Genomic DNA, 21,772 nt, shown 5'->3' with positions numbered 1-21,772 from the left:
AAAAAATATTACCGTTACACTTCGAACAAAATCATAATCTTTATTTTTATTTATCTATTACTAATATCATCACGTTGGAAAATGCACATACTTAAAAAAAATTTTATTTTTAATACTTAATAAAAACAAACTAGTATTGTACTAAAAATAAAAAAAAAGATTGGAGTTCTTTTTACAAAATTAGGTTCAAGGTAATAGTTGAAAACATAAGAAAAAATATAAGAGTTCATAGTTAAGTTTGGAAATAAAAGTGAGAGAAAAAAAAAGTAATAAAGAAAAAATAGAAAAATATTGTTTTAATAGAATAGAAAAATGATAGAGAATGTGATGTAAGAAATTTTTAAAAGATGAATAAAAATTAAGATAAAATTTTTAGAAATGTGGTTTTTAACCAAGTTATAGGAATTAGATGGTGATGCTCTAACGTATGTACGAAGCTCGAACTAAAAAGTAAAGTAAATATTGTCGACCGGATGAGAAAAAATCAGTTATGAATAGAAAGTAGTATGCTTATTATTATCTTTTCTATGTCATCCTGTTTCTGTTGATGAGGTGGATAATAGATGCGTCTTCATAGGACGTTTTTTTTTTTTTTTTTTTTCAGAAGACTAATGCACGAGTCTATATTCATAATGTATTACGATAGATTTACTACTTACCACAACTATTTTACTATTCTCTTTATTCTTTTTAAATTTTTTATTATTTTTTTATTTAATAGTTAAAAGATTAACTATTAGTAAAATTGTATATTTTTTTAATTTTTTTTAATAACTATGTATGTTAAAAAATACTTAAAAAAAATTTAAATACAATATAGATTATTAAAAAAATAAGAGTAAATAGTAACATTATCACAGTAGAAATTTGCATCAGGACGCGCTTATGACATAAGATTCTTTTTTTTTATGGCATGACATAAGATTCTTAAGAGATAAGAATGTTTGAAAAAATATCGGGTCGGTGGAATTTTCTAGACACGCGCTTCTTACAGAGGGAATTCCACCTTCCACGAAGAAGCCAGACCCAGCTCAATCCATCCAGAACTCGAGACCCTTCTTTAAAAATCAAACCACCCCACTCGCATCCTCTGTCCACACAACATCGTCAAACTAGAACCAGCAATCAACTATTATTTCAGGTTTGTGAATTCTCAACGTAATACAGACAGGATAATTTAAAGAAAGAAGAAGAAAAAGAACAAGGATGTGTCTGGTGTTTGTTTGCGACGAGGATGAGAGGGTTATGTCAAGGCAGCCAGCACAGGGGGCGTGTCCGTACTGTGGAGGGATGATACAAGCTATGGACGTCCAGAGCCAGTGGAGGTTCTGCTTCGTGCCTCTCTACTTCAAAACCAAGCGCAAATTCTACTGCACCATCTGTGCCAGACGTTTGGTTATTCAGTAACATATACATACCGACAGCTCTCTGATCTCTATATTTTTTTTCCCTTTCTTTACCATGTACTGGTATCTGTTAGTCCATAAAAGCTTCTGTATCATACTATTTTTGAACTTTTTTGTAAGTAGTTGAGAAGTAGAAAGAGGTTTTCTTGTTAGTCTCAGGTTCATTTGATCCAGGCCAGTCTATGATCCCGTTTTGAGGACAGGACATTAGTAAAGCGTGGCCGACTTGTTCTGCTAGAATGTGAGTTTCCAAGAAGATCATTACCCCTCGATGATCATGCCTTGTAATATCATTTTATCTTCTCTACAATTTCAATCATTCAGACACGCATGAACAACATATACTACTCTGCGTGTGGGCTGCTAATCAGATTCCAAGCTTTACTTCAGTTGTTGAGATAAAATTGAATTCAAATCTAAGCATATCAGCCACTAGTTCAAGTCATTTCCTAACAACACCCACATCAAATATAATTGGGATGGTCAAAATTTTAAGGTTACATCACTTACAGAGTTTCAACTTCTTGAAAAATGATGAAACTACAGATTTGGGGTAGGGCTTCGTAGCAAGGCATGTCGGAATGTTCTCAGGTTGTTCTATCCACAGCTTGTGAGTTATGCCAGCAGTTGTTAGCTTTTCTGACAAGTTCAATATCTGAGGTTCACCCTTCACCTCGAGAGTAACCTGCATAATCCAACAAGAAAAAGGGACTCAACACCTTCATTTCCTACGAGTTTCAGAATTTTGCAGATTGGCCGACCAAGCAGGTACAGCATGAAAAAAATATTGTCAAAATGAATTACAATTTTACAAGCAAGTAATTCCAAGGTGGACGATGGCAGTGCCCATGCTCCTTGACATGCCAAATACATATTGGAGCAACTACTGATATGAGCATTGAACTTTGATAAGGAAGACGGAGAGACCAAATCTCACGGTAACATTTAGGTAAGCATCATTTCTTCTAGGTTATATGTCTACAGATTTTAAAGGAAACGAGAAATCCATTGAAAATGCGTATCCCAAGAGCAATTAAGATCTATCGCCCAAGACACATTGGTCAAATTGATGTTAATTGTACGCTAAACATTTCTTCAAGCATTATCAAGGATCACACATCAAAACTTTAAAGGTTCCCGACATAGAGCAAGTGAAAATCGGAAATCATGTTTATATATGCATACGTGCTCTAGCAAGTAAAATTTGATAGTATCCAGGGCCATTCCTAATCTATTCTTCAAATGTAATTCTATTTTGGCTCAATTATTGAAACTTCTGTGCTGAATTTTGAATAAATAATTCATTACAAGAAAAGCGAGAAACAAAAAGGGAAAACCGTATTGAAAGTTAAGAAAGAAGAAGGCTTTTCACCTTATGCATAGAATCAATATTCTGGGCACTACAATAGTCGACGGTGTGAGGATCGTCTTTATGGGACCAAATGGCACAAACGGAGGCATGGCAGCCCTGTGTCACGACGCTTCCGAGCGGCCACGTGTCGATTAGGTCTCGCCGGAGCACAACGTACTGAACGAGGACGTCGGAGTTCTCTGTCTTGACGCCGTCTTGGTCCTGACAAGGCAGTGATTCCGGTCCAGCGGATTCACTCATTGATTTCGAAGACCAAGTCCAGACACGGCGGGAAGGTGAGACGCAGACTCTGATTCTAGGGCCTGAGAAAGGGAAGCGAAAATTGGAAGAAGTGCAAGTGAAGCGCAATGGCGAGAAGATAAGAGATGCCATGATCGATCAGCTCAGCTATTGGGCTTTATTTATTGGGCTCTATATTAAAATGATAAGAGAGATCGTATTTGGTCTGGCTTTCCCCAGCCAGCCATCATCATGTTGGGCCTCCAAAACAAAAAAAAAGTAATTGGGGCCCATTTTTGGTCAATTATATTTATGGGACTGTCCTCATCTGAAAAATGTGTTAAAAAAAAATATCAACCACTGCAAAGCATCGTCTCTTTTAATAGATGTCTGAGACGAATTAAGGATGTTAATATGATGACATTTACATATAGATTGTGTTTGGAAAGAAGAATTTGGATTTAAATTCTGAGTTGGAGTTCACGAATAACGGTGTTAGTATCATGAATTTCAAATAAACCATTAATTTCAAATCCTATATTTTGAAAAGCTTAAAATCTTATTTGGCTGTGATGCTACAAATATTCCATAAGAGTAGCCCCTTGTATTAATTAGCATTCCTAATGTTTTAACAAGGACAAAGTTAAAATTTTTTGGTTTTTTTTTGGTAAGAGGTTTTCGTGTTAGGAATCCTAGTCTCTTCTCGTTGTCCTTTATTCCCACAATGTATTAACGAAATGCTCATACGACAGTTAATGAATTCTATACATCAGTTTCTATTTACTTTTCCATCTCACACTTATAATTTTATTTTTAAAATATAAAAATATTTTTAGATATAGAATAATAAATAGTAACTAATACATACAATTTTTCTATTGACTTTATAGATGATGAGACCTCCCATAAACAGTAGAAGAACTTTCATTTTTTCCATCACTGATCATTGACTTTATTCTCTCTCTCTTGTCTCTCTAAAAAAAGAGAGAACATTTTGGATAATAGGAGCTTTCTAATGCTGCCCACGTAGAATCTTTTAACGTTGCGAGGCATGTACCGTTGTAAAAATAATAAAGCAGCATGATCCGCTTCTGATCTGTGTGCTGCAAAAGCGTACGAATTTCTGTTGATGTTTGTGTCGTGGGCACTGGGCCAAGGTTGTAGCTTTGAAGCCATTGGATTATATCAATGATAGGGCATCACGTGGTGGAACTGCTGTTTCAGTCAACGACTCTGCTGTATCAAAAGGCCACTTGGAATTGCACCAAAACCAAAAGGCCAGGACCGCTTATCCCTAATCAATGGGCAAAACTCAAAACTCCAGTTTCTCTTCGTTACCTATTAATTCAGGCACCCAAATTTATTAATTAAAACCAAAATCTTATCTCCTCGGAATAGGTTGAAAAGAAAATCCTTACAATGGGGAAGAAAAAAATCTCATGCCTCAGCCGATTTTTTTTTTTTAAAGGATAATATATTATACTACGGATTTTTTTCCCCTTTCAATGATTTTTGAGTGGGCAACCATACAAAACAGCTAAAGATAAATGGAAAAAAAAAAAAAAAAGATAAACCCACAAAAAAAATTAAAAACTAAAGCTAATCCTCATCTTGTTCATCATGTTCTTGCAGATCTGAGAGAGAGAAACAACTCCTTGACTTGAAACTCAAGAGTCTCTTATCAATATATTTTCTGGGTACCCTCTCTTCTTCTTCTTGTTCCTTGTTCTCTGCTGATGACGATGATTGTGATGAAGATGATGTGTATTCTAGTTGTTGCTGATGATGTCCGTCTTCCTCTTCATCTTCCTCTTCATTCAGAGCCAACAGAGGCATGGATTTAGGGTTTGAGGAGCTGTAGAATGAAGATCTCCTCGACGACCACTTGGCCGACACCAAAACTCTCCTCCTTTTGTTGAACGGATTCTCTGTCTTCTCCAGATCCTTCACTGCGCTCACTTCTAATAGATTCGCAAACGACTTTGATTTCCCCGTAAAATGATTCGACAATCCCCTCCTGCACATATCGATGCCAAAAATCATTCAGAACCTCCAAGAGAAGTTTCAAGAGTCGTTTTATTCATCAGAAAACTGTTGGGTATAGATTCTCTCCTTTTTTTTTTCTTTCTCCATGTATTGGATTAAAACCCAAAGAAGATAGATATTTGAGATTCTCTTCCATCGAATATCTCAAAGAATCAAACAGAGATTCCACGTCGAATGCAACCAACCAAAAAATACATTTTTCCGTCAGGAAATATGGCAAAGCATCAAGAGAAACGAACTCAGTAAAGTATTGGATCAAGTCCGTATCGGACGTAAAATCTATGAAAGCGAAGAATAACAATTCATAGTTTCAAATTGGTACTTGACGGATACGGATGAGTTCTTAATAAAAATAAAGATATAGCCACAAATTTAATAACTTCGCTGAACAAGCTTCTGTCGGCAAGGGAAAAAGAAATTACTTGATGGGAAGAGAGTCTTCCATTGAACCGAAAGAGCCCAACCCCGCACCGTTGAAATGGCTTTGAACCTCCTTTGACAAAACCTCGTCGTTATCTTCGTCTTCGCTATCATCCGGTGCTCCGATCGATGAAGAACTGTCGGAAGATTCCTCGTTTTGCTCCGGAGCCTTTCCCCTAGAACCGATCCCGAACACCGACCCGGGGCCATTTCGGGTGCCGGTGATATCGTCCTCCAAGAACAGGCAAGAAGTCACGGCGTGCTGATCGGCGGCAACCGGAACAACACCGCTCCGGTCCCTTCCGTCGATGCCGAAATTGGGACCTAGGAGAACCTCCATTTCCAACACAGACACGATCCAGAACTATCGTGATTACACGGTTTCACCCTTGCCCCTTGCCCCTTTCGTCTTCTCCTCCTTTTGGGCTTCCAGACGATAAGGCTGCTGATCATCAATCGTCGGCCGCTGTGGAAGATACAGGCAGAGAGATACAGAGTATAGCCAAGAAGGGGGGCGTAGGATAAGAGAGGTGAGTCGGCACAGGTTAGGGGTTTGTAAAAGACGAACAAAGATAAGGGATCAGGTCGGTCTCTCGCTGTCCATTAGAGAGAGAGAAAGAGAGGGAGAGACCGCGTGCGTGCTATAGAGAGAAAGAACAAAACATGGGTAAGAGGATTTAGAGGAATTTGGCTTATATAATCCCACCAAGATTTCTTTGACCCAATTTTATGGTCTATATTTGCTGTCCGGATGGACACTTAATCTTCTTCATTTTATTTATATTTAGAGAAACAGATCAAATAATATTATATATTATAATTATTTTCATTTTATTTATATATTATTAGTATATAATATCTCATTAGCATAACATAATAAGCTTTTTTTTTTCTCATTTTCTTTCCACTACACTCTTGTCTATTAACACTTTGAGGGTTTTCTTTAAAAAAATGATTCAATAATTATAGCCAAGCCATTTCAACACAGAACACGCCAATTAAAAAATAATAATATTTTTTAATAAAATAAATAAATAATTATATTTTAGAAATGTATGATATACATACATAATTTTTAAATATATAATATATGTTTTAGATTCAATATTATTATTATTTTAAAATTTAAAAAAATTGAATTATTTATTATATTTTATATAAAAATTTAAAAAAATTATAATAATAAAATAAAATAAGATAAAAATTTGATATCTCATCTCATTTATAAAACATAATAGAATATCTTGAAAATGTTGATAATTCTCAAGATTATTTTCCACAGAGAGAGAGAGAGAAGGAGAGAGAAAGATGTGGCGGTCGTGTTTGTTTTTAAAGGGGAGGGGGAGGGGGAGGGAACGTCCAACAGGGGCGTAATAGGAACCAGAGGGGTTTGACACGTTCGTGATGACGTGGCAATGATAAGGACCAGAGACACAGACCAAACTTATCCTGTTTCCTTGTTTTGGATGAGATCAAGAAGGGGGCTTTGGTTTGGACAGAAGTGCAGAGGGACTCGAACTGGTGGCCCCCATTTAAAAAGTATATTTCACATGCATATCCTTTGGAGAAAGTGTAAATTATTTAAAATTATTACTTAAAATTCTGACAAATATGAAAATAAAAAAATATAAATAATTAGAAGAAGAATTTGTTTTATTTAATAGAATAAAATATTTATAAAAATTAATTTAAGATTAAATAGTAGCTCTTGAGGAGTTACTGTTTATTTTAGATAACCGGATGGGAATGATTTTTGTTAAAAAATTAAAAAAAAAAAAATAGGGACTTTAGGCGTTGGAATGCGGATACACGTAAATGACGTGATATCATTATATATATTAGATGCAGTATTTTAAGATAAAAATAATTTTCGAATAACTTATAAATATCAAGTTATATTAATTCATAAATTTATTTTTATATAATTTTTTTATAATTAAAATACTTCTACGTAGGAAATATATCATGGCATAAACGCCACGTCGGTGTGAACATATTTTGAAAGCGAAAAAAAAAAATCAATGTATTTATGGTCCATATTTGTTCAAACTTCAATGTACGACCATCTCTCTACCCACGTGATACACATCACTCACAAATTCACAATGCAACGTACCAACTGGCCTCTCTGAAATATACTTTAAATGTATATATTTGAAATTAAAAATATTGTTTTTAATTCTAAATTGTATCATAATGTCATTATTTTAGTAGTTTTTTTTATACTATACGAGATTATATATACACAATAACAGATGTGTACTACCTTCACAAATAAATTATATAAAATAGTCTTATAGATTTCAATTAATCTATTAAATTTATTTTATAATCTAATAAATCAGATAAATTTATAAAATTATTTTTATATAATCGCTTTAGAGATAGAATATTTATCTTATAGTTATGGAATTTATCAAAATCTCCTATAAATTAACTTAAAAAATAAGCTAAAAACTCCTTGAGAACATTCTTTAATCATCAGAACTTTAATTTTGTGTGGATGATGATTTAAATACAAGACAACGTGGTATATATATGCATCATCGATTCATTAAACAGTAGCATTTAAGAGTGGTAGAGTAGGATTAAAGCTGTTGTAATAAATTATATTTATATATATTCACTAATATTAGTTGTCAAATATTCATGTGTTCTTAGATAAGGTGGTTGTAAATGCGAATGATATCACATCTTTGATTATATATATATATATAGTAATTATTTTAATCAGAATTAAATGAGAGTTTATCCGATTGATAAGCACATGCTGGCAACCATAACATGATCTTTTTAGATAGCCTACGACTTTCCATATTCATTGATCATTTAATCTATGCAACAGATACCACATACGTCAAAGTCATTTTTCCTACCTAGCTTATCTCTCTTTTTTTAAATATTAATAGTATTATACATTATCTTATGGACAATGCTATTCCCCGTGAATGTCCCCATTTTGTCCCTAGTGTAATTGTCTTTTTTTATCTACTAAAAAAAACACACTTTCAAGGTAAGGGACATTTTATTAAATTAACTTTATTAACATGCATGATATTATCTGTACTAATTCTTAAAATTACGAGATAATAATTTAGACGTATATGGTATTTCCTATATATATATATAAATAATATTTATAGTCATGAAGTGTACAAACGTTGTAAATTTTTTTTTAAAATATGAATAAATACAAAATCTATATGAAAAAATATAATTTTTTAATAGTAGACTATATTTTTTTTCAAAACGATTGCATCACGTTTACGCATTTTACGAGTATACATAGCATTACTCATATATAATAGAGATAGAGAGATTATTTTCAAAGTAATCGGTTGCTGGATTAATGAAGAAAATATCAAATTGCACTGTGTATCTTCTGAAAACGTCTCTTGTAATTAAGTTATAGAGACACGTAAACGTCTCTTATATATAAGGGGGATAATATTTGAATGGTCCACGGAAAATAAAATGTGATCCAATCTTTCTATAAATGAAACGACGCGCGGTCGTAAATGAATCATGCTGGCCTAGTGTTGTCAGTCTGAATGCATGCGTATTGAAAGAACTTAAACGTACATGCCAAATTTTGTCGCAAAAGTTGACGCGATCAACATCAACATTGATAAATACAAGGACTGATGATCATGATCGTCATGCTCAACGCAACAAATGTGCAAAGGATCATTGGACATGTTTCTTGCAAAACACAGAGAATGATATATATATATATATATATATATGCCAGCTATGGTACTTAGTCGTAGGATGATTTATATCACGTGTTGTTCCTTAAATTCCAACGATATATGATGTTCAAATCATGAAATTGCTAGGTTTAGGTCCTGGATTTGGCTATTAATTCAAGTGATATTAACCGATATTTGTGAGAGGCCTCGTTTGATTATTAGATTCAAATCAATTTAGTTCAATTTAATTTTAAATCGAGTCTAATATTTAAATATTTAAAAAATTATTTATTTATAAATCCATGTAAAAAACGTATGTATGTATATATATACCGTGGACATGACATATTTTACATAATTTTTTTTTTTTTTTTTTAACAATGTAGCTTTTTTTAAATTGAACTCGACCCCAAAAATAATGAACACGATAAAGAATCCAACTGGCCGTTGATGTACAAGTGGTTATAAATTGATGATGATCAACAAGTCGTATCGCCGAATAATGTCGGGTTGTTGAGGGCACTGATCGATGTGGATCGCTCAATTAGGGATTATATCGAGTATTGGGGGTCGGGGTGGATATCTAAAGCCAAAGCTACATTAACTCAAAAGGACAGGTAAGTTGTCCACAGCTCAGTTTGCATCGTACTGAGTTTTTTTGTTTGTTGCGTGACAACACATGAACAACTTTTTTTTTTTTCTTTTTTGTTTGGTTTTTCTATTCGTTTTTCTGAGAGTTTAGTTTATAGATAAACACTAAAATTTCAACGGAGGATAAGATATAAAATTAAATTATTTTAAATTTTAATAAAATATTTTATCTTATCTTATCTTATCTTATCACATCTTAATTATATAAAATACATCTAAATTAAAATTGAGAGTCAAAAAAGATACAGGATAGAATTAATATAAAATCTTATCGAATCTTGAATAGATCAGCCCGTCCGGCCCCGAGTCGACCTATCTTTTTCCATTACCAAATTTATTGTTGATACAGCACCCACCATTAAAATTTTTTTTTTAATGGGTACATGAGAAAGTAATACAGAGACTAGAAGATAAGTGGGGCCATGTACCCATGAAACCGTACGGAAAGAATATTTTAGCTATTATTATTATTATGGATGATCATCCAGCTGGTTAATTATTCATTACATGCAGCTAAGCTAAGGGATATTGCATCCAAGAGATGAGATGATGGGTTTTGGTTAAAGTTAAAGGTAAGCAAACATATATATTTTTTTTAACACTTAGACATGAATATATAAATGCCACTTATCATGCTGATTCATGTGGTGGACTTTGTCTTATTGGCAGACAGATATTCCAACCCTAATTAATTAACATATATTAATAAAAGGTAATTAATAAAAATAAGAAAAAAAAACTGATTGGTACGAACGAGGTCAACGGAAGCTCATGTGAACGACCAATGGATGTTCTCTAAGCTTAGCCATTTGCAAAGCTGTCTTAGATCTTTAGATTGGATAAGCTATTATATATTAATCTACCGTTCATATATATTAATGTTGTTTGGTGCAAGTGGCTACGCACAACTTGAGGATTAATTATTATCGTTGTGGGTCCACGCGGGTCAAATTAACTTGTTTGAACAGACTCAGTCCATCTCGAGTTAGCATTAATTCAATCTTAGCCCGGTTTACCCGAAATCCACCCTAGTGATCTGTTTCTTCAAAGTCACGACATTAACCAGTACTTTGACAATTAAGAATATATATAGACTCTTCTTTCAACGACTACGTACGTGACGCTATTAGCAAGCTAGCTAGCTAGCTTGCTAGATAATAATTATGTATGCATGAAGAAACTAGCTGTACATGAATATCTAGGGGCGCTTTGGCTTTTGCTGTCAACGTGGTAAGCTCCATCCCTACATATAGCTTATTGCTATCTCCTACCTTAATAACTTGAAGAGATGGCAAACGTATTTGATCGAGACAAAGTGAGATGGAATCACTTGGGTAGCTCTGATCACGTCGTGTTGCAGCTAGCTAGCTTGTTGACCACTTAGATAGCCGGGTACAATGATGATCAATTTCTGAACAGGTGTCAAGAAACTAAGATATCTAAAATTTCGTGGCAGGAGGAAATTAAGGTAGTACGTACGTGACACAAACTTCATGGCATGGTCGGCATTCTTATTCAGATCAATGCATGCTTGGTACTGATTTTATTATTATAATTTTATTTAATTTTTATATAAAATATAATAAATAATTTAATTTTTTTAAATCTTAAAATAAAAATAATATTTTATTTAATTTTTCACAAAATATTTCATCTTATTTCATTGAATTGTATCAGGCCATTCTCGAATCTTATAAAGTTTTAAATGTAAGAGCTGTTTGATCTTTATATACACTAATATATTGACACTGGTTTATTTATATACTAATAATTAATCACTAGAGCTAGGGATTAATGTTGAACCACTCAAATTCCGTTGAATTGGTCGTCGTGAATCTCGTACTTATAAATTTGTTGTCAGGCTAGCCGGCCGGAGAGATGAGCAAATCTCTGCACTGATCAACGTTTTCTAAAGGAACAAGCCGCAAATCGCACATCACGTCGAAACGAGAGAAAAAGTTATTTCCACCTTACTGTAACGATTCGAGCCTCTTGTTTGAAGTCCAGACAACAGCTTGGTGCAGTTATACAGTATCCATCCGTATATCCATGATAACGAATATATCAAAGATAAATGAAAAATAAAAATAAAAATATAAAGATTTACATAATTTGATATAACATTTATATTTAGGAATCGTTTGTAAGATAATAATTCATTATAAAAAAATTATTTACAATTTCTCATAATATATCATCTTTGCTATACAATGAACGTCTGTGATCTATTTTTGAAAGAGATCTTCATCTCCCTGGAGCTCTCATCACCAGGTTAAAGAAGTCGAAGTAGCAGTTTAGTTTGGAAGCAGTCCCTCATTTTCTTCTGTCCATTTTCTTCTTTACGTCACATCCTTCCTTCCTTTACGTCATATATCATCTTTTTCTCCTACTATCCTTTCTAGGCTTTTGTCCCTCCTTTACACCTCTCTCATTTCTCCAATTAATGAGAACCTCATCCTTAGATAACCACGGAATCATGCATGAGAAGCCAAGCTAGCTAGCTAACAACCGTCGTTCCTTTCCAGTAATTATTAAATATAGTTAGAAATACTGATAATATTTGTGCTAGAAACTTCAACGAAATGACATGTAATTGAACGAAAATACGACGCAGGTCATGATCTAAATTTAAGATCAATGCCTAATAGCTTTCCGCTTCTTCCATGCACACCAAACTATTATGGCCCGCCAACGACTGAAATTACTTGCTAGCATGTACGTTACCTACGATCTATCTATAGATCAGTATAATCTTTGGCATCTTGGAAAAGTATATGATGCGCGCAGAATTAGAATCTGGATATATATATATATATATGTATATATTTGAGAATCTAATATTGGTGCATATATGGTTCGGTTTGATTCAATACCTTAATGGAGATTTCAAAATTCTTTTACTTTTAGCATATTTTTAAGAATCCTTTCTAAGGATTCTTTCAACTGGACAGATTTAAAATGAGAAATAATTTGTATAAGTTCTAAATAGATAAATTTTATACAAATTTTTATAAAAAAGTAGACCGTATTTTAAAAAAATAAAAAAACTATTCTTTATTAGTAGGATCTATTGTTTTACGAAAGGTTTATATGAGACTTGTCTATATAGAACTTGTATCTAGCATTACTCATTTAAAATATCTCACATGCACATGAGTTCAATTTTGTTAGACAATTCTCATAATTTTATCTTTAAAAAACTTAAATAAAGTACTAGCTAGAATTACAAAGTAGATATATAATTATAAAGAATACCACCACATCAACTATCTCTTCGCGCGTTTTGCCCTTAAATTATCTAGTGTGAGCGTAATTTTTTTTTTTTTAAATTGGAAAAATTAAAACAAAAAATCTTATAATCTAAATTTATTATATGTGCTCTATACACAATGAGTTGATAATATATTTTTTCATTAAAAATAATTATTCTTTACTCCCTGTAAATGTATTGATTCTCTTAGTTTATTTTTGTAGATGAGTTGAGATTAAAATTAAAAATTAAATAAAATATTGTTAGAATATATATTTTTAATATTATTTTTTATTTTAAGATTTAAAAAATTATAATAATTAAATAAAATAAGATGAGATGAGTTGAAAAATTTCTTGAAAACAAAGTTGGACAATCACCTTAACATTATCGAGATTTATTAAACATTAATGCATGGAGTGTGCACAAAAATTCAAAGGCGTGATCATGGGCTACACAACTGAAGGGCCCTTCTCTTGCTGAAGAAAGTCAAAGAGCGTTGGTGAAAGCGAAAAACTAAAGCCACATTCATCCTCAAGACACCTTCATCTACAATTTAGCGTTCGTTCCAAGCCCGATCGGTTGGAAGAGTTGAGTTAGACACCCACACGCAATCAGTGCGACTCCATCTCCATCCTCTCAGTTAATCATTTCTTTCCTTCTTCCTCCTTTTTTGCATCTTTGTCATTTGTCTCTAGAATCATTAAATTCTCTTCCGAGACTCTTTTAATATTTGTTAAAAAAAATAGTAGTATTTGCACAATTTTATGCATAACATTATACATATTGATTGATAATTTTCTTTTATCAATATATATATTTTTTAATTTAAGTTTTAAGTTTTCGTTATTTTTAATATTTAAGATATCAGCACGTATCAGTAAAAATAAAATTCCAAGTATAAAAATGACCAGACTGACGGAACTTGTAGAACCCAACAAACCCAAAAGACCTTTTTACTTCAAGGAAGATGAGGAAACGCATACGTACAAAGACATTTTAGGTACGGTTTAGATAGTAAAATGAGATAAGATGATTTTAGATAAAAATTGAATAAAATATTATTAAAATATAATTTTTTAATATTATTATTATTTTGAGATTTAAAAATATTGAATTATTTATTATATTTTATGTGAAAATTTTAAAAAATTATAATAATAAAATGAGATGAAATATATTCGTTATCCAAACAGATCTTTAATCTGTGATGATCGCATAAGCAATAAACTATCGCAACACGAGAACACTCCGATAACGTTCCAAGTCAAACCAACTTGCAATCAAATCTTTCAATTCATACCATCGGTGTCCTTCGAAAATTATATAAAGCAGTTTTAAGGAATTCGATCGGATTCGTGGAGAGGGCAATGAAATTCACCTCTCTCACGTCATGATTCATGTCACGCACGGATGCTGTCTCCATTGGATGGATTCACTATCGATTTTCCCCTTGAAAGTCATCTTTTTCCCAGTTCGTTTTAAGTTCCCCCAAGGGGCATGCAGTAGTTCAAATTAGCAATCTTGGATGTATTTGAATTTGCTTTTTGCTTCTCAATTCTGTTACATCATAGCCGCCAAATGCGAAAAACGTACATCTGAACTACGTTTAGATGTTGAAATTAGTTAAATTGAATTGCAAGTAGTGATATTTTGGTGATCCCTTTGAGTTGGGTTTAATTTTTTTAAGTTTCAAATGAGTTTAACTTTTTAAGTTGAAATATAAGAAGTAAGTTAAGATGCATTTAATTTTTTTTATAAAAAATTAAAAAAAATAATGAATCCAATTAATAATTAGTCTGAGATGAGTTTAATTTAATTAAAACAACCTAACGCAACCTTAAATCCAAATCCACTTGCACTGGACCATCATGGGCAATTGCAAAAGAAGAGTCAAGTTGCTCAAATTGCCAAAGAACAGTCAGATAACGCACCCCAAGATGGCTGAAAGTTTTATCCGTTCGACCATCAATATCTATAAGTTACGTTTTCAAAGAAAAAGAGAAATAGTTACTTCCTCAGAGCCACAGCATCAAAGAACCATCTACTGTCCAGATGCAACCTCTTCCCATCATCATCATATCATCAACGTCACAAAGAACCCATCAAGTCCACCGATGGCACAACTACCACCAAATGGACGACAATAAAAAAGATAGCCTATCGATACATGGTTCTCACTTCAGACGGTTTTGCTGCTTGCCATGGGTAATAACAACAAAACTTGTTTTCAACATCTGTGATTGGATTTTCCCACTCACCATTAATGGGGGATGTGGATCCCAGCTTTGAGTGAGAGGTGCACATGTTACCACTCGGCTTACTCACCGGGCTGTGAGATTGAATAAAGATCAGAAAAGAAGAAAAAAAGTGGGGGGCCGGAGGGGAGGAGGAATTAGTATTATTAGTAGAGGCGTCACAAGGACAATCAAGAGTCAACCCAACTCCGCATCTAAGCCTAACACCTAGAAAGCAACAAGTTCGAGGGAGGGAGAAGCTAAAGAGAGCAAAACCTAAGAAGAAATTACAACTTTACAAGTAGAAATGGCGGAATCATCAATGCATGCATCAAGAGTTGAGAGAGGAAACCTCAACAACCTAGCATATTCATATTGAAGCAAAGCTGTCTCTCATATCACTTGTCCAACAAAGAAGAAGAAAAATAGTGAAGGGATGCAAGACATTGCCATTTTATTGTCAATGATGTTTCACTAAAATCATGCCTGTGATACACAAGTTCTCAAAAACAACAAGCATCCGGTAGCATAAGCGACAAGCATTTCCGCAACATCCCAACATATACAACCTTTTCAAAATACTAATGATAATTAAAGAATTTCAATAACAGCTAGACCTCTAGATGAACTTTTTATCAAGAAATTGTAAATGATGAATTCCAGAGATTACAATATTTGTTTTTTTCCTGCTGCCTTTACCTGGAAATTAAACCAACAGTGAAGATGGGAAAAATTGGAGGGGGATATTATGGGCTGGGAGTATTACCAACTAACCTTATCAATACGGCCGTATAACCTTTTATCGGCATGTCTGGCACTCATATGGCTTTTCTGAACCCTTCAGGCATGGAAGGCAATTCTAAATTTTTCATCACGGTCAGACAAGCTACAAAAATTCCTTCTAATGGAGACAATCCAAGCAATGCGATGGTAACGTTCAGAGGAACTTCCTTCTATAAATCCAATAAATGAAAACATTTGTGCAGTAGTTCCAAGGCTCTTGGTAATACAATATATACACAGGTAATTGGCGAACCATTGAACAATGGGCGGAGAATATAGGAGCACGGTAAGCCTTGGGGGTTAACCAGGGCAAGCCAAATCAGGCTAGACAATCACACAACTGCAGAGGCAGTGCGACGAAGATCTGCTACACCATTGTTGAATTTCCCACTTGGCTGCCTGCCTTTGAAACTTCCATATCTCACCGGCTTGGGCAGAAAAAGAGACATTAACATTTTCTCCAAAGTTTGCACTGTGTACTTTGCATACTTAGCGGAACTTGCATCTTGCTCCACCAAGGGCCCGTAATTCTGCATGTAGCTTCGATAAACAGGCACAACTGCCTGCACTATAACCTGGCACGTCCTCTCTCTCAGATCCTTTTCCAATATAATCCAGTTTGACTGCTTGGTGTACATGTCATCGAAAGCTTCATTGAACGCTTTCAATCTTTTCTTGACAAGGTCACGGGCAGTGGCACGTCCACCTGAGAACATAAGCAGACCTTCCCTGCTCAAGTGACTGGGAAGCTTTCCCCAGCTCTCTCTCAAGAAGACTGCTGCATGATAATCCTTGGACTGTTCATGTTCTTTTAACCAAGAGTCTCCTAAGAGATCCCCGACCCTTGTTCCCTTCAGGTGCTTGTACAAATGACAGTGGGTATTCATTGAAAAAAAATTGGATAGGATGAGATCCTCCCCATAAGCCTTCTCCCATGCCGCCAAATTCAGCTCAATGGCCTTGATTATGTTTAAAACCTCATTAATAAGGAGCCTCTCCCGAAATTTCTCATGCTTCCAACTCCGATGAATGACCAGAACCTGGGTTAAGATTGACTTGTAGTCATCCCCAAGTAGTTTATTACAGTAATCAATAATGAAGATCGCCAATCTCGGTACACTCCCATCTGAAGGAGGCGAGGTCTGTCGCTGCAACTCAACCTGACCCAGAAGCTCCGAGAACACCTCTGCTGCCCCATCAATCACCCTCCTGATGAGATCCCTTGTCAAGTTTTGGATTTCAGCACATGCTGCTCCACCAAACAACCGGTTAAAATCCAATCTCAATTTGTTCAATGATGCAAATATATCCAACAGCTTTAGCAGCTTATTGGGGTCTTTCCTGCTCTCTGTAACAGTCTTCCCAAATTGAAGAAATGCAAGAATACCAGCCTGAGCAGCTATCTTTGCAAAGCAACCCATCCACACATCTAATCCCATCCTCTCAAAAACATCAATACAAAGCTTATACTCCGCCTCAAACAAATGCTTCACTGCAAACTCCAAATGCTTACCCCACTGCGCGATATACCCCTCTATGCTTTGGACATCATTAAATTCAGATACTGAGATCTCGAGGTAATCCAAATTAAGAGACTGTAAACTTGCTCTAACATTTGAACTACGAACTTCAACGTAGATCACTATGCACTTCTCGAGTCTGTTATTAGCAATTAATCTCCCAAGAATTGCTTGCAACTTCTGAATAATAGAGACCGGTAAAGGTGATGGTGCAATGCATGCTTGCTCAGCAAGGGCAGATGATGATGACATCGGAAGTGGCACGCTATGTTCAGTCAAGAGCTGCCGGAACTCATTTTCCAACTTATCCAAAGCGGCATCTAAAAGTCCACCATCAAGGTGTGCCCTCTCCCCATCATTCTGCAATTCTCTAAGATTTTTCAAGGAACTCTTTAAATTGGAAAGGTACCGATCATCGGCCACCATATTATCCTCCAGATACTCTACTATATCCTCCAGCCACTGAATTGCCAACCCACAATTGTCACCCAGAAACTTCAACGCCTCCTGCAGGCGTTTCAACACTGACAAGTAGCCCGGGAGATCGTTCCGGGGATCAGATAACAACGACTTTTCAAGGCCGTGGACAGCATCAAAAACCTTAAGCACCGCTGCGGCAGGGCTTACCGCACGGTTAATGTGGCCCCCGACGGCAACAAGGGCTTCCTTTTCTGCTCGAATGGGCCGGACGGCAGCTCCCAGGGAAGGCAATCTTAGGCTAATCTCTTCTAACCTAGGCCCAGATCTCTCTAAAGCTAACCCCAGGGCCTTTGATTTATCTAAGCTTAGTTTCAATGATTTGGTAGCAGATATTAAGTTACCGATCTTATGGTCATTCACCGACAACGCCATCGGAATACAAAAACCCCAAAACCCTAAGAAAACAGAAGCTTAAACGTCTAAATCTTACGGAATCGATAAAAGCAAGTAGCTTCGGAAGACAGCTAGTACAATCAGCAGCTAGTTTTCCTAAAAGGTAATCTCGTCAATCTCTCTGGGAATCATCGAAAAAGGTGTTCCAGATCAACAGTTTTGCAGGTGTTTCTGCACCAAAATCTCGCCAAATCATAACCGAAGCGAACGCAAAGAAGCGGTTGCGGGAAATGTTACCTAATCGGCAACTACCTAGCATACGAGATGATTATTCTTTTCAGGTGGAAAGGGCAAGAAAAAATGTGTATGCACGGGCGCGTGAGAGAGAGAGAGAGAGAGAGAGACTCACTTGGAAATGGAGAGAGTGTGAGGTGAGGAATTGGGAGAGCGAGTCGACCCGGCTAGTTGAATCAGAGGGAGTTGAACTGGAGAGAAACGAGAGAGAGAGACAGAGACAGAGACAGAGATTGGATTCTGAATCGGAATGATCGAATCTCCAGCGAGGATTCGTAAGAGAAGAGAAGACCGCAACAAAACGCTGATGCGATGAGATGCTCTTTACAAGTACTCCCCCCCTTCTCTTTTTTTTCTTTTTCTTTTTTCTTTCTTTTTTTTTTTTCAATTTTTTTGCTTTTTATGGTACAAGTCCAGTACATTCCAGTCCGACCCAGGCCAAGTGCATGACAGTAAGGCACCTACCTATACGCGCGCGCAACTCTTAGAGCTCCCGTTAGTTGTTTTTTAAGTTTTTTTATTTTTTTATTTTTTATATATATTTTTTAACACTTTTAAATATTTTTAAAAAATTATAATATTATTAAAAAATATTTACTTAATTATTAAGTAAAAATAAAAATAAAAAAATACAATGATAACTTTCAGCAGAGCCACCAGCTGAAGCGGAAGAGTAGCATTTTCCCTCTCCAATTCTACGAGGGATAAATAAATAAATGGCTTGGAAATTGGAGACTGAACAAAAAAAAGATGCAGCCTCCTTTTTTTTATTCTTTTCCTAATCTTTTATTTTTTTATTTTTTTATTTTGTTGGGTTGTTAGGAGCCTTCCATAAACAAAATCAGTGTTTTTACCTTTTTAGCGGTATGATTATGAGTATGATTGCTATTGTTTTTCCGTGGTGTCTCAATTAATCACATGATTACAAATCATTGCCATCCAATATTCCTCAGCTTGAGTCTTGAGGGCGGCCTAGAGTTTAAGGCCCATGCAGGCCCACTGCGCCTAGAAAACCCAATCGTATTTGTATTACGAGAAATTGGGCTAGTGCAGTCCTTCTATACCTGACCCAAGTTCTAAATCTATATTATTAAAAAATTAATTTTTTTATATGAATTTCATATTTATTTAAAAAATAATACAAAATATTTACACACTATATAATTATAAATATTATTTCTCCCATTATATTTCGATGAAAAATGACAGGATCGAGCACAATAAACAACTCCCATCTAAGAGTCGTGATGGTGATGATGCTATTGCCCATATGTCCAACCACAAAAAAGTCATCTGATTGCTAGGCCCATCCCCACATCCCTCTCTGACTCATTCTCAGATATTTTCCACTCTCTTTTAAAATCAAAGAATCCGCCGCCCCAACACACAAATGTTTGCACTGAAAATGAAGCAGCACCACATTAATTGATTTATAATTAACCAAAATTTGAGATTTTAAACGGATTGTCCCTCAAATCAAATTAACTTTTACATAAGATCGATTTGGTCAAAGTTAGATTATAGTTAACTTGGGTTCCATTGACAGGCTAAATCGATGTCGCCCATTAGGACCAAAATATATATATATATATATTTGCAATCTTATAGTATATAAGTTCTACGCACACCCTTTTAAAAATTTAATAAATTTAAAATTTAAAAAAAATATATATTTTATTTATTTTTTAATGATAGATCATATTTAAAAAAAATAATATGCAAGACTTATACACGCGGATAGTTGTGTTGCATTATGCTTAGGTTATATATGCGCATGCTAAGATGTGCAGCCATTTGGAAAGAACACGGCATACCTCCTCCTAGTCTCATTGACCAAATAACACTAGTCACCCAAGTCAGGTAACTCGTCAAAAGTGTGCACTTCATCTTCATCTATCTATCGGCATCGACATCGCCATCCGAACACAAAAGTACCCCCACAGTAGTAAGAGCATTAGATTCATCAAATTTATTTTTAAAATTTAATAAAAAGTACATATTTTTCATAAATGTAAAACTTTCATATCCATAATCTCACATTGGATTATTCATTGAATTCATCAAAATAATAATATAATATTATTTTTTCAATAATAATATTTGTAATTTATTCTTTCATATCTTGCAATTACACTAACCATATAAATAATAATTTAATTTGATAATTAAATTAATTTTTTTCCTCAACCTAATTATCCAACAAACACATTTTGTCAACAAATTATTGCTTTTATTGCTTTTATTATATAAGGTTAATTGAGGAGTTTTATCATAATATTGAAGTTCTATTAAACCGCACAACATTTAAATTTTCAGTTAAAAAAAAACATTAATTAAATTATAATTTGAAATTAAACCACAGCATCTGCTAATCAATCCTCATATTGAAATATTGAGCATCTACAACCCAATTGGGTCAAATAGACATTCATACCAAAATCAACTCAGATTCAACTAACTCAATTTGGAATCTGTTATCATCACACAAAATAAAGAGAGAGATTAATCTTTCAGAACATTCAGATTAACGTAACTCTTTAAATTTGCTGCTATCACACAAAATATTTAACAAGCATCTACAATTAAATTAATCTATAGTCAGAACTTGCTGCCACATGACATTCAGATTAATCTAACTCAATTGATCGCTATTACACAAGATAAATAACAAGCATTTACAATCAGCCTACAAAAAGTTTTCCTTCCAGTCACAATTCAGTTTACATCAAGTGACATTCAAATCAAGTGTGAAGTTCCACTTCCAGCCCACTTCCAATTCAAACCCCTGCTGCATGTTGCTTCTTCAAAGCTCATTTAGATTAAACTGTTAAGTACTAACAATTTTCTTCAAAAGATTATGACAACTTGAGTAGTATCTAAAACAAACTTAAACAGTAAATATCTAGAGTATGAAAAAAAATATCAACAAAAACATAGATAGTCAATAACTGAAAGGAATTTAGTTAAGACAATCAAACAATGATAGTAGTTGGCTAAAGAATCGAGGATTGCAATTCCTATTCTTTCAATGAGATGTTATTTTCAACTGTAAAGAGAAGAATCAGCCCA

General features: G+C 34.4%; 4 protein-coding genes and 1 long non-coding RNA gene across 5 annotated transcripts; 2 read left to right on the top strand and 3 right to left on the bottom strand.

Moving 5' to 3' along the window:
* The first annotated feature begins 982 nt into the window (after nucleotides 1–982).
* LOC109009566 lies at nucleotides 983–1,558 on the top strand. The gene has a single exon (XM_018990086.2). It carries the CDS (start codon nucleotides 1,207–1,209, stop codon nucleotides 1,405–1,407), a length of 201 nt encoding a protein of 66 aa, XP_018845631.1. The 5' UTR covers nucleotides 983–1,206; the 3' UTR covers nucleotides 1,408–1,558.
* Nucleotides 1,403–3,374, bottom strand: LOC109009565 (putative peptidyl-tRNA hydrolase PTRHD1). Its single transcript, XM_018990085.2, has 2 exons — nucleotides 2,779–3,374; nucleotides 1,403–2,091 (listed from the first exon to the last, which is right to left on the bottom strand). The coding sequence occupies exons 1-2, from the start codon at nucleotides 3,148–3,150 to the stop codon at nucleotides 1,909–1,911; spliced, it is 555 nt and encodes a 184-aa protein (XP_018845630.1). The 5' UTR covers nucleotides 3,151–3,374; the 3' UTR covers nucleotides 1,403–1,908.
* LOC109009567 lies at nucleotides 2,062–2,457 on the top strand. Its single transcript, XR_001999077.2, has 2 exons — nucleotides 2,062–2,174; nucleotides 2,250–2,457. It is a non-coding gene; the product is annotated as an uncharacterized LOC109009567 (long non-coding RNA).
* Nucleotides 3,375–4,338: 964 nt separating the features above from the next.
* LOC109009564 (probable serine/threonine-protein kinase DDB_G0268642) lies at nucleotides 4,339–6,188 on the bottom strand. The gene is made up of 2 exons (XM_018990084.2): nucleotides 5,466–6,188; nucleotides 4,339–5,014 (listed from the first exon to the last, which is right to left on the bottom strand). The coding sequence occupies exons 1-2, from the start codon at nucleotides 5,801–5,803 to the stop codon at nucleotides 4,597–4,599; spliced, it is 756 nt and encodes a 251-aa protein (XP_018845629.1). The 5' UTR covers nucleotides 5,804–6,188; the 3' UTR covers nucleotides 4,339–4,596.
* Nucleotides 6,189–15,739: 9,551 nt separating this feature from the next.
* LOC109009562 (exocyst complex component EXO70A1-like) lies at nucleotides 15,740–19,051 on the bottom strand. Its single transcript, XM_035682720.1, has 2 exons — nucleotides 18,819–19,051; nucleotides 15,740–18,721 (listed from the first exon to the last, which is right to left on the bottom strand). The coding sequence occupies exon 2, from the start codon at nucleotides 18,446–18,448 to the stop codon at nucleotides 16,409–16,411; it is 2,040 nt and encodes a 679-aa protein (XP_035538613.1). The 5' UTR covers nucleotides 18,449–18,721; nucleotides 18,819–19,051; the 3' UTR covers nucleotides 15,740–16,408.
* Between the last annotated feature and the right edge of the window lie 2,721 nt (nucleotides 19,052–21,772).

The sequence above is a fragment of the Juglans regia genome, chromosome 11 (genome assembly GCF_001411555.2).
Source record: "Juglans regia cultivar Chandler chromosome 11, Walnut 2.0, whole genome shotgun sequence".
NCBI lineage: Eukaryota > Viridiplantae > Streptophyta > Magnoliopsida > Fagales > Juglandaceae > Juglans > Juglans regia.
The sequence above is the reverse complement of the archived record's forward strand: the minus strand, read 5'-3'. Positions and strand labels throughout refer to the sequence as shown.

Bases quoted from the DNA above. Each gene is read 5' to 3' on its own strand.
- LOC109009566 (XM_018990086.2), top strand. From the start codon at position 1,207: ATGTGTCTGGTGTTTGTTTGCGACGAGGATGAGAGGGTTATGTCAAGG.
- LOC109009565 (XM_018990085.2), bottom strand. From the start codon at position 3,150: ATGGCATCTCTTATCTTCTCGCCATTGCGCTTCACTTGCACTTCTTCC. The intron at 2,092-2,778 runs GTGAAAAGCCTT...TGGATTATGCAG, and splicing joins ATATTGATTCTATGCATAAG to GTTACTCTCGAGGTGAAGGG.
- LOC109009564 (XM_018990084.2), bottom strand. From the start codon at position 5,803: ATGGAGGTTCTCCTAGGTCCCAATTTCGGCATCGACGGAAGGGACCGG. The intron at 5,015-5,465 runs GTAATTTCTTTT...CGATATGTGCAG, and splicing joins GAAGACTCTCTTCCCATCAA to GAGGGGATTGTCGAATCATT.
- LOC109009562 (XM_035682720.1), bottom strand. From the start codon at position 18,448: ATGGCGTTGTCGGTGAATGACCATAAGATCGGTAACTTAATATCTGCT.